General features: G+C 49.8%; 5 protein-coding genes across 5 annotated transcripts; 4 read left to right on the top strand and 1 right to left on the bottom strand.

Moving 5' to 3' along the window:
* Positions 1–177: 177 nt before the first annotated feature.
* On the top strand, positions 178–1,201 carry EJ05DRAFT_498068 (uncharacterized protein; the record flags this gene model as incomplete). Its single annotated transcript, XM_033746628.1, has 2 exons — positions 178–601; positions 651–1,201. 2 exons carry the CDS (start codon positions 178–180, stop codon positions 1,199–1,201), a joined length of 975 nt encoding a protein of 324 aa, XP_033602548.1.
* A 1,527-nt stretch (positions 1,202–2,728) lies between these two features.
* Positions 2,729–5,104, top strand: EJ05DRAFT_536277 (allantoinase). The gene is made up of 2 exons (XM_033749307.1): positions 2,729–3,724; positions 3,781–5,104. The coding sequence occupies exons 1-2, from the start codon at positions 3,176–3,178 to the stop codon at positions 4,783–4,785; spliced, it is 1,554 nt and encodes a 517-aa protein (XP_033602547.1). The 5' UTR covers positions 2,729–3,175; the 3' UTR covers positions 4,786–5,104.
* Positions 5,105–5,258: 154 nt separating this feature from the next.
* Positions 5,259–7,201, top strand: EJ05DRAFT_474002 (prim-pol domain-containing protein). Its single transcript, XM_033743510.1, has 4 exons — positions 5,259–5,549; positions 5,602–5,808; positions 5,858–6,304; positions 6,357–7,201. Exons 1-4 carry the CDS (start codon positions 5,314–5,316, stop codon positions 6,964–6,966), a joined length of 1,500 nt encoding a protein of 499 aa, XP_033602546.1. The 5' UTR covers positions 5,259–5,313; the 3' UTR covers positions 6,967–7,201.
* Positions 7,202–7,230: 29 nt separating this feature from the next.
* On the bottom strand, positions 7,231–7,772 carry EJ05DRAFT_436228 (ubiquitin-domain-containing protein; the record flags this gene model as incomplete). The annotated part of the gene is made up of 2 exons (XM_033741738.1): positions 7,231–7,601; positions 7,679–7,772. The coding sequence occupies 2 exons, from the start codon at positions 7,770–7,772 to the stop codon at positions 7,231–7,233; spliced, it is 465 nt and encodes a 154-aa protein (XP_033602545.1).
* Positions 7,773–8,185: 413 nt separating this feature from the next.
* Positions 8,186–10,663, top strand: EJ05DRAFT_536274 (uncharacterized protein; the record flags this gene model as incomplete). The annotated part of the gene is made up of 3 exons (XM_033749306.1): positions 8,186–8,545; positions 8,605–10,206; positions 10,246–10,663. The coding sequence occupies exons 2-3, from the start codon at positions 8,675–8,677 to the stop codon at positions 10,661–10,663; spliced, it is 1,950 nt and encodes a 649-aa protein (XP_033602544.1). The 5' UTR covers positions 8,186–8,545; positions 8,605–8,674.
* Between the last annotated feature and the right edge of the window lie 943 nt (positions 10,664–11,606).

Below are 11,606 nucleotides of genomic sequence, written 5' to 3'. Positions count from 1 at the left end.
CGGCCGAGCTAAGCCAAGCTACTAGAACGGCAGAAGTCCAGGTGGCTGGCGCACAGAACAACACTGGCATCCATGGATGCTAAGAAGATCGTGTCATAGCAGAAGTTCAATGAAGACAGGAATCTTGCGCTTTGTACCCGGGGATCGAAAACCAACATACCAACCATTCACTCAGTTATGAGCGACCTTCAGTTCATCAATTATGAAAACCCAGCAGAGGCGAAGAAGCGTTCGAATAAACGTGCAGTCAAGTCACAAGCAGCACGACATCACTGGGCTCGGGATGTGGCGCTTCGTACAAACAGATCGAAGCAGTTTCGGCGTACACAAAACTCCAATCTGGTTGTACGTCAGGGAACGTATACACAGGACGAGTCTGGGTACCATCATCAGACCGAACCCTACAGTACCCATCCTAGCATTTATCAGACTGGTCCGACCGAGTCAGTTCCAGCATTGCAAACGTTGCAAAACCCAAGTCACGATACCATAAGGGGTGACCAGGTACAACTCGTTGGCCTTCTTGGAGCCGGCCGTGTAGACCCATTCCACACATATCCTGTTACGTGGCAGGAGTACTTTCCAGAGCTGGTCGACCACTGTGAGTTGGAAGCCATGGCCGGGAACATACATAGTTTAACCGAACTCAGATATCATGAACATAGCTGTCAGGGTTCCTACAGTTGACGGGCCTCGGGGCGAGGGTCAACTCCGTACTCGCTGGTTTCCGCTAGCGATGACAGACCCAGCAACATTTTCAGGTGTATTGCTGCTGTCGGCATCGCATCTGCACTCGGTTCGGGTGAAGTGTTCGATTCAAGAGAAACCAGAGGATGCTATCAGGTTACTCACGCTCAAGGAGCAGGCTATCAGGGTCGTAAACGAGGCGCTCGGCGACCCATTACGATCCTGTAGCGATGCGATAATCGGCGCGGTCGTGAAACTATGCTGCTACGAGGCGATATACGACAACGTGGACGCTTACATGATACACATGAAAGGACTTCAAAGCATGGTGGCTGCTCGAGGGGGACTGTCCGAGCTCGGAGTCAATGGATTGTTGCGCCGTATATGCATCTGGATTGACTTGAAGTCTGCTGCCCTTAATAGGACTCCTTTGTTCTTCGAGGACTCTATCATGATATCACAAGGGGGCGCGTCAACAACAGCAGAACAGAGACCCAGAATCATTGGAGAATAAACGACATTTTGCCTTTGGCGTAATGGCTACTAGAGAAAACGCTTCATTTATCGAGTAATGGTTTGCTAATGGTTTCCTTCGGGAGCTACACGCTACGGCTCAACATGGCCTGGACGCTGCGAAGAGAAAACCCACCATCATCACGAACAATCGAAAGCGTCTCCAAGGGTTGAGAGAGCATCGGTAGACTCCGAAGGTTTTATCAAGTCAATGACCATCGTCCAATGCGATGAGAGCGAAAGTCGATTTACCGAAACTCCCATGTTAGGAGGTGCGTCATAGCCTGGAAATCCGGCACTGCGTAGGCCGAGGACATGACCTTGGCTGTTCTTCATCATTCAAATTTCAGAGATTCGGGAGGCCCATATGCAGAGGCTCTCCACATCTGATGCAAAAAAAAAGAAAGAGAAGCATCAACGACACGATTGAAATCTTGACACGACAAGCATAGCGCCTACGAATTAATGAGAATAGAAAGAAAAAAACCGCCCATATTAAGCGACTTTGACGCCAAAATTAATCAGCTCGCTCCACGCACGTAAGCACAAAGAAGTCCTCGGCACAAATCGCTGACAGTCATGGATACCATTGGGTAGCAAAAAGCGTTGAGAAAGCTAATTAATATAAGCACGGTACGGGGAGGGGATGGGAGCGAGATAAGGTAAGTAAAACATATGAATTTGTTGTTGATGACTCGATAGAATCGAGGAATCAATGACTTGATAGCTTCAGGGCGGCCAACAGGCGTCGCGCGGCCGGGCGCGATGATTGGACAGGTTACGCACGCACAACGCCAACGAGAGCCCTAATTTAGAGACTGAAGAGAAAGGATGACTTGAGTGCGTGCGTGCGTGCTCGCCGTAGAGTGTACGTAGCAACAAATGGCTGAAGGCGAAGGCTCCACCGTCGGAACCAGAGATTGAATGTCGATGACACTCTTTCAGGGGGGGGCTTATGATAAGAATATACGTTTGGATCCAAAGACGTGCGCGGTGAGATGTAGATGTGGAAGGAGAGTGCGGTATACATAGATGGAAGACGTGAGACTCTGTAGAATAATCGGAATATAGACATCTGTAGAATTATTGTCATGGAATAGAAACACCTACCTGATGCCTCGTCCGCCGGAGGTGAGGTTGGGCGCTGCCCCCCTCGTCCCCGGACTCAAAGCCCCTAATTGGCTGATACGTGCGGCTGTTCCAGGACCCTGACTACTGAGCTGGCGAGATGACCGACAACGGCCGCCTTGATCAGGAACGGCCGATCGTTTCGGCGTTGGCGTTACCCACGTAATATGCTGCACCCAGGCCTGTCAGTCTGAGGGATATATGTCTCTGGCAGTCGTGTTCGGTGGCATGCCAGATCGCGTAATCCAGGCACAGGGTGAGTGTGAAGTGAAAAGGAAGGTCCATGATAGGCGCTTGCTGGAGACTTGATGCTGTGGTGCGAAGCAATGTAGGTAGACAAAAGTGCGCTTCTAGCTACATATATACTGCATCACTGTTATCTCTGAGACCACATAGCGTGTGGCGTAATGTGTTAAAAATGTCTATCTACGTATCTACCCACTCCCTACTCCACCCGATGGATGGATCGTCGGCTAGGAGTGGATCTATTATCTACGGAGTGCTCGATGGCTTGGGATAAGACCGCTGTACCCCAGATTTCCTCCCTCCACCAACGCGTTGCTATTTATTGTTTGCCGTGTTCCACTCTGCCTGACTCCTTTTTTGCTTTACCTCTTCTACTGCAAGTTGAGGTTGTGTTTCGACACCGTTGTTGTGTTGTTGTGGCTCTTTATCTACCCCTTAGCTCGCCCCGTTCCGGGAAGCCCTTATCTATACACTCAAGGCTTATCTCTAAGGCGCCGATAAGCTAAGCATTACGGTCGACCTCGCGTTTTCTGACTCTTGCTGATCCTTTGGACTCCTTTCGTAAACTCGTCTATACATTGCAAATCGAGATTCTGCAAACATGGCGCCCCACGCAACAGACGCTCCCTCGACATCGCCTCCGCGCTGGGAGTGGTCCGCATCCAGCCCGCCTGCCATCTCAGTCATAGCCTCTTCACGCGCAGTCATATCTGGTCGCATTACCGAAGCGACCATCGTCGTCTCGCAAGTCACTGGGAAAGTCACGTCGATATTCCATTCTGTGCTTCCGCGCTCTGATTTCCCGCCTGGGACAACATATGTCGATCATAGCCCGCACCTCGTGCTGCCTGGCCTTGTCGACGCGCATGTGCATCTCAATGAGCCAGGACGGACGGAGTGGGAGGGCTTTCATACAGGTACGAGGGCCGCGGCGTTTGGGGGTGTGACTACAGTGGTTGATATGCCCCTGAATGCGATTCCGCCGACCACGACTGTGGCCAATTTGAATGAGAAGATTGCTGCTGCCCAGGGCAAGTGCTGGGTTGATGTTGGGTTCTACGGAGGCATCATTCCTGGAAATGATGGTCATCTTAAGGATCTGGTTCGAGCCGGTGTTCGCGGGTTCAAAGGCTTCCTCATCGAGAGTGGTGTAAGTGTGTATTCTGGTCAGGTGGCGTACAGTCAACGACACTAACATAGCAATAGGTCGAGGAGTTTCCTGCAGTATCAGCTGGCGACATTGAGAAGGCTATGCTGGCGCTCGCTGACGAGCCGACGACTCTGATGTTCCATGCTGAGATGACTCCGCCTATCACTGCCTCTGTCGGAGACGGTGTCCAGAGTTCATTGCCACCTCTTGCACCATCAGGCCCGCTTGATGCATACAGCACATTCCTGGACTCACGACCAGCTTCATTTGAAACATGTGCGATTGATGAGATTATCTCTTTGGCGCACCTCGCTCCCAACCTACCGCTGCACATCGTTCATCTCTCAGCGATTGAAGCCATCCCACTACTCCGCGAAGCTCGTGCGAAGGGCGTGAAGATTACCGCCGAGACTTGCTTTCATTATTTGTCGCTCGCCGCGGAGGAAATCCAGAACGGTGACACGCGTCACAAGTGTTGTCCGCCAATCCGCACGAAGTCAAATCAGGATGGTCTGTGGGAAGAGCTTACGAGACCTAGATCCCAGGACCCGGTCATCAAGACCGTAGTTTCAGATCACTCACCTTGTACACCCGATTTAAAGCTGCTACCTCCGGCAATCTCGTCAAGCGACGAGGCTCCATCGGACAAGCAGGGAGATTTCTTTGCTGCCTGGGGTGGCATTAGTAGCGTTGGTCTTGGTCTGCCCATTCTTTGGACCGAAGGTAAACGCCGTGACCAAAGCTTCGACATCGAGGATGTTGTGAGATGGTGCTGCAAAGAGACCGCTCGTCAAGTCGGCCTCGAAGGTGTCAAAGGTGACCTTCTTGTAGGCTATGACGGTGACATCTGTGTATTCGATGATGAAAGTAGTTTCGTCGTCGAGAAAAGCGCAATGCTATTTCGGAACAAATGCTCGCCATACGAGAACCGCACGCTACAAGGCGTGGTCAAAGAGACTTGGGTCCGAGGGCGTAAGGTGTTTGACCGTATGAACGGATTCGTAAACAAGGCCGGACCTACTGGTAAACTTCTATTGGAGCCGCGCAAGAGAGCAGACTAGATCCAACGTCATGGAGGGCATACTTGTTTAGATGATAATGTTGTGATGATTGCATTTACGATGGCGTTTTCGAGCATTTGTTTTGTAAACATCGGCATGTTGTCAGGAGACATAGAGATGAATGATGGTTCCAGTCGATAAAATGAGGGTTAGGAGTATTGCGATCGCATACACTAGATTGAGGGAATATGTTTAGTGTGACGAGCCGGAGAAGTTCTCGCATTCTATATCTCCTTTGAACATAGGCACATGCTCAAACCGAACAATATGATCTCGATATCACAGTAGTGGGCCAGATAACAAGTTTTGTTGATATTTTCTTGCCATCATGCGAGCTATGGTAGGTAGGTTGCAGTGATTGAAGGGTTGGTTGGAACTTCGGTAAAACTGTCTTCGCTTGTCGCGTGCGCGTGGCACGCGTCCTAAGGCGCGTCTTCCCAAAGTAGAAAGAATATAGCAACTCCCCTCTCCAACTACACCTCACACTGCCATACTCCTGGGCTCTAATTACATGCGCATGTATGAATAATGCCTCACTCAGTATCGCCACAGTCAACCCAGACACAGGATGCGCCAATGGCAAATACCCAACCAGAGAATGGCGCCACAGAGGATATCAAGATGGAGGACGGAGAAGCAGCCACCGAGACCAAACGCACCGTAAATCTAGACGATATGTTTGGAGATGGAGACTCAGATGATGAATATTCATCGAGTGCTCCTGTGGTCAAAGATGAGATTCCGTCGTCGCCACCAGTGCCGGCGTAGGGCTCCCCCAGCAGTCATGATGAAGCCTGCACTAATTGACCCTTACAGGCCTGTATCGCGAAATGCCAGCAACTCAGACACCGAGGTTATGCGAGCCTTTTACCAACGTCTCTGTCCCTTTCGATATCTTTTTCAATGGCTGAATCATTCACCTGTCCCAACGGCTGATTTCATGCATCGCGAATTCGCTTTCACTGTACCGCGTGGCGCGGACGATGTATATCTTCGCTACCAATCTTTTCTTACTGCTGACCTGTTGGTATAACACTCATTGGAGCCTGAAAGTATGCTAAGATGAGTTCAGGCTTCGCAAACAGTGCGTCCAAATGGTTCCCTCACGTTTCGAGATCGGGCCCCAGTACACAACCGACCCACGGGAACGAAAGACGTTACGAAAAGCTTCCGCGTTTCGCCCGATCAAGAAAGAGCTTGTTTTCGACATAGATATGACAGATTATGACGATATTCGGGCATGCTGTAAAGGCGCGAGTATCTGCCATAAGTGCTGGACGTTTATAACCATGGCGATAAAAGTCGTCGACAAGGCTTTAAGGGAAGATTTCGGCTTCGAACTCATTCTGTGGGTCTATTCTGGTCGCCGTGGTGCTCACGCATGGGTTTGCGACAAGAAAGCGAGAGAGATGGACGACACTAGGAGGAGAGCTATTGCTGGCTATCTAGAATTGCTCAAAGGCGGCGATAAAAGTGGGAAGAAGGTCAATATAAAAAGACCGCTCCACCCGCATCTTACGTGAGTATTCGGCATCCTTCGGTGGATGACTATATATTGACCTCTCTTCTAGCCGGTCCCTCAACCTCCTCAGCTCCCACTTTCAAGAAGACGTTCTCATCTCGCAAGACCCCTGGGCAAGCGAAGACAAAGCCGCACACCTCCTCTCCCTCATTCCCGACCTTAAACTCCGCGAAGCCCTACAGAAGAAATGGGACTCGTCACCGGGTCGCGCCTCCATCTCCAAATGGGGCGATATCGACAAGTCTGCCGAGAGCGGCGTCTCAGCGTCGCTCGACAAGAAGGCCTTGCTGAACGCGAAGCAAGATATCGTACTCGAATACACGTATCCTCGACTCGATGCTGAAGTGTCTAAGAAGCTGATCCATTTGCTGAAAAGCCCGTTCTGCGTGCATCCTGGCACAGGCAGGATCTGTGTGCCGATCGATACACGCAAGCTAGAGGAATTCGATCCTTTCAGTGTTCCGACAGTCACTCAATGCTTGGGCGAGATTGATTCCTGGGAAGGCGGGGACGAAACGGAGGGAAGAACTATCAATGATTGGGAGAAGACGAGTTTGAAGGAGTATATCGACTACTTCAGGAGCTTTGTGGCGGAGGTCATTAAGGAAGAGGGAAGGGGAAAGAGAGAGAGGGGTGATGACGACGATATGGAATTTTAACGGACTTCTCGACGTGTTAAGAGTGGCGTTCAATAGGGTTTTGTTCCGCGGCCCATCATGGGATGGTGTCGATTCGTGCTTTAGGCGGGTCGTTCTCCGTGATGATTTGAGAACATATTTGGAAGTAGCATCGCACATAGATATAGGAAACTTTCATACGAGGGATGGATCATGATTCAGAATTTCATATTAGCTACAGATATTCTGAAAGCTAGAGAGTATCATGATCTATCCGACATTTTCCTTATCCCAGTCTTTACGCATCTATTTTGACTCATCGAAGACATAAGTGAGATGGCAGCGGCCGCAGTACTGGCGGTTGTGGTGAGCCGCCATGAACACACCAGCACCACACTCGGGCTGGGGGCATTCACGTCGGAGACGCTCAATCTTGCCATCGCCATCAACCTTGTAGTACTTAAGCACGGCCAACTTGGTCTTCTTGCGCTTGTGCTTGATCTTCTTTGGGGTGGTGTAAACCTTCTTCTTGCGCTTCTTGCCACCACCGCGTAGGCGGAGCACGAGATGCAGAGTAGACTCTTTCTGGATGTTGTAGTCGGAGAGGGTACGACCGTCTTCGAGTTGTTTACCGGCGAAGATAAGACGTTGCTGATCTGGGGGAATACCCTCTTTGTCTGATGGTGACAGGTCAGAATTTTGTTGCTATGGTGGCAGTACCAAAGCCAACTTCCGGTGGTAGGAAATTACGTACCTTGAATCTTGGACTTCACATTGTCAATGGTGTCCGATGACTCCACCTCTAGGGTGATAGTCTTACCCGTGAGGGTCTTGACGAAGATCTGCATGTTGACCTGGTGAGAGGGGAATGTTAGCTCAGTCTGAAATTGCGTTGATGGGATGCCGTAACAGCGGCGTCGGCCATTTATCAGGGAAATGAGTCCACAAGACGACGGAATATTGACAGTATCGTTTGTTATGTGCTCAATAAGTAGATTGAATATGGAAAGTATCTTACCTGGACAGCGACGAGCGATGTCTTCCTCAGTCGATGAGATACAGTGAAAAGGTGCACATGTGGATAAGTAGGTAGTCGTGGTGGAGGAAATTCGCTTGCTGACATAATTTCGTGTGCGCTTAGTCTGTTAGCGTTGCTGCCTTAATCTGCCTAGCTCGTGTAGTACCGCACGTACCCCACTTCGAATTTCTAAAGGTTCTAATATCCGGCCTGGGATCTCGGCGGCTGCTGCCCGGACAACCACGACAATCGTGCCGGCGCCTTCCTGTTTCAGGAATTTACACAACATTCTCGGCGACTCGACATATGACCTTCCCATTCTCCACCCATCTTCAAACTGTATACTCCAATTGAGTACTAAACTACTCACAACCACCTCAAAGCACACATACTCGAGCTTTCTTTCGACTTTCGAGTCAAGAAATACCAGAAAACACAGCAGCTCTTCGCGCATCCACCACTACAACTGTTCCCGCTCCCATATTCCATCGGCCTGGAGGCCAATACATCTACTTAGAGTGTCTGAGGAGGAGATTCTGTGCTATCTGAGCACATCTTAAAAACTCCAGTTCCGCCCGGCGGAAGCTGCTAGCTCTGCGCGAGGTAAACCTCAATCTTCCTGCTTGAAGGTAGTGATAGTATACTGACGCTGGCAAATGTAGTTTCGGAAAGAAGTACAGCCCAACGTCTTCGATCGAACAATATAATTCCGGACTCCACTTGCCACCAACGATGCTGTCCAATCCATCCTCAGGAGTAGCTGACCGTCGCACATACCATCGACGACAAAACTCAACACCAGCTATGTACGCGCCTGCCCTAGTACGACCGCTTCCTGCAGCCGTACAAAGGCAACTTGGACACCGCCGAGGTTTAAGCCTCGAGGGTCGCCCAATGCGCCTTGGACAACAATGCGACCACAATACTAACCAAACAGTTTCGCAGGAAAGTCACCCAAGCGTAAGTATAGATACTAACTACAGGCAACAATATACACAGCAACCATCGACGCAAGTAGCGCAGCAGCATAGTCACCAGCCGGGCACTCAAGTTTTAGAATCCACTCAGACATCTCTAGTAAGTAGTCCCCAATGTAACGGGGACATCTCACCGCATGACGCAGAAACCCTCGAGAGAAGAAAACAAAGACAACAGCAGCTTATCCTCGAGAAATACAATGAATTACAGAACGCAATGAACGAAATGAACGAGTTTGGGGGCGTCGACGACCTACAAGCTAATCTGGGAGCACTTATGACGCCTGAAGCCACGCCTCAGAAACAAAGATTTGGGCGAGGAGGCCATGTGGATTTCGCACCGATGCCATCAAATTTGGGGGACATGAAGGACATCCATCTTGATCCACCCATGTTTGACGATCGTTTCGCTGGATTGACAAGTCCTCTTACCGATATGAGCTACGCATCATCCTACTGCTCGGATCATTCGTCGCCGTCTCATACTCATGCATCCCCTCATTCTTCACCTCATCATCAAATCTCCCATGATTTTGGGCAATTTGCGCCACTGAATAGCAACGTCATTCGACAGATATTTCCCAACAGCCAAGTCATCCTTCAACCTCCCCATGGAGCACATCCCGACAATTCGTTCTACTCTTCCAATGCGACACAAGCTTCTTCACCACAGGCAATAGAAATTGCTGGTGTACAGATTGATGCGACAATTGAGGATACTGGTATCAGCAACGAGGATGTACAACAGTTCATCAGCGCCCAAGACACCGAAAGTGGACGATGGTTTTGCCTTTGGAACGGGTGTAATAAGGATTTCGGGAGAAGAGAGAACATACGTGCACACGTCCAAACCCATTTGAACGACCGGCAATACAAGTGTAACCACTGCAACAAGAAATTCGTTCGACAACACGACCTGAAGCGCCATGCGAAGATACACACAGGTGACAAGTCGAACAAATGCCCATGTGGAGCCGGATTTGCACGCCAAGATGCCCTCACTCGACATCGACAACGGGGAATGTGCAGTGGTGCATTCCCAAACGTTGAGAAGAGAAATGCCAAGCGAGGCCGACCAAAGAAGAATCGACCAGACATGGAGGCAAGAGTGAGCAAAGCCGCGAAAACTCGTCGAGCTCTAGCATCTAGTGCTTCCTCAGTCTCGGCAAGCTCCCCACCCTCTGGGTCAATGTCACCAGACGCCGACTTCAATTTGGATACGAGCCATTACAACGACAGCTACGAGTCGTTTGATAGCCAGTCAGATCACTCCTCGGATCCATTCAGGTATGTGGGATCGGAAGCAATATTAGCATCATCTGACAGTGATAGTTTGGAAAATTTACATGCTACGAGTCCCATCTCACAAGAAAGCAAATCTTTCAGCTCTGGAGGAGTTGCCCCGGAGGCGACAATGATGAGCCGGACAACGACGCAAGCATCAACGAACTCATTTGACCGAACGCCACCGATGTCACCGTCAGATAGCACTTCACCAGCTTCTGTACCATCTCCAGGTCATCCAAGTATAGAGCATCTACCAAGCTTCTCGAAGATTGAGACACCACCAGGATCCCCATGCATGCAAAACGATAACATAGAAAGCCTTTTCGACGAGAGCTACGAGTTCAACTCGTATTGTGGGACCACGATGGACTCGGGATCTATCGATGCCCTTATAAACTGCGACTTCAGCAACGAGATGAATTTTGACGCTTTTCGCGAACTAGACCAAACTATGTAATACCACATATGGGTTTCCTATGGTTGTTTCACTATCTCGGCGTACTTGGCATGCGGACTTCGGACGGGATTGGAAGCATCGGCACAGGAGGGCTTTTCCTTGGCCTTCTGATGACGAACACGACTACCAACGAAGACAAAGATGACCGACAATGACTTGTGCGCTTTTTGTACCACTATGTCCGCAAAATCCACGTAATCCACGAAATCTGTTCCTCCGTTTTAGACTGGATTTGATGAATTTACGGGCCAGAGTTGGGTACTCTTTTTAAGGAGGTGCTAGGAACATTTCATACCCTTCGGCGATGTAGTTTATATACTGAATGGAAACGATTAATTTGATATACAACCCCCCTTCACCATTTCCTTTGCCTTTTCCAATTGTGGCAACTGTTAAATTATTTGCAAGGCCCCGGCCACAGTTAAGCGGTGCCTAACCATTACAGTGCCACAGGGAACTGACATTGAAGAGACTACTCATACTCGCCATCTCTTCATTTTACTCAAGACCACAGACACGGATTGACGACTCTCGAGGGGTGTCCTTTACTTCACTATTCAAGCATGATATCTATGTTTGTCCTTTCATTTTGGCTTCTTCGCTCGATCTGCTCCTCGTTTCCACTCCACATTATACCACTCCAGCGTAACTAAGACCCATTCCTCGCGTCGGCTTTGCGACTGCGACGCATACGTCGTTGACGACTACACCAGGTCTACTTTCGAATTTATCGACGGTTTCTGCAAAGGTGTCTGAGAGAGACGTCGTGGGGCATTGCATGTCATAGAGGTTTCGGAACAGGGGAGATGCGTCAAGAGGAAGACGAATTGGGTCAGTGTCAAGTCGCTGTACTGCGAGAAATGGATACTGAACAATAGGCTGGGTTTGAGGGGGTGGTGGGTACTGATGAAAATAGTGGATGTCTTGTTGATCAACTGATGTT

The sequence above is a fragment of the Pseudovirgaria hyperparasitica genome (genome assembly GCF_010093815.1).
Source record: "Pseudovirgaria hyperparasitica strain CBS 121739 unplaced genomic scaffold EJ05scaffold_4, whole genome shotgun sequence".
Lineage (NCBI taxonomy): Eukaryota > Fungi > Ascomycota > Dothideomycetes > Acrospermales > Acrospermaceae > Pseudovirgaria > Pseudovirgaria hyperparasitica.
The sequence above is the reverse complement of the archived record's forward strand: the minus strand, read 5'-3'. Positions and strand labels throughout refer to the sequence as shown.

Excerpts from the sequence above, each read along its gene's own strand:
- EJ05DRAFT_536277 (XM_033749307.1), top strand. The coding sequence starts at position 3,176 with ATGGCGCCCCACGCAACAGACGCTCCCTCGACATCGCCTCCGCGCTGG. Across the intron at positions 3,725-3,780 it reads GCTTCCTCATCGAGAGTGGT|GTCGAGGAGTTTCCTGCAGT; the intron begins GTAAGTGTGTAT and ends ACATAGCAATAG.
- EJ05DRAFT_474002 (XM_033743510.1), top strand. The coding sequence starts at position 5,314 with ATGCCTCACTCAGTATCGCCACAGTCAACCCAGACACAGGATGCGCCA. Across the intron at positions 5,809-5,857 it reads TCTTTTCTTACTGCTGACCT|GCTTCGCAAACAGTGCGTCC; the intron begins GTTGGTATAACA and ends AGATGAGTTCAG. Across the intron at positions 6,305-6,356 it reads CCGCTCCACCCGCATCTTAC|CCGGTCCCTCAACCTCCTCA; the intron begins GTGAGTATTCGG and ends CCTCTCTTCTAG.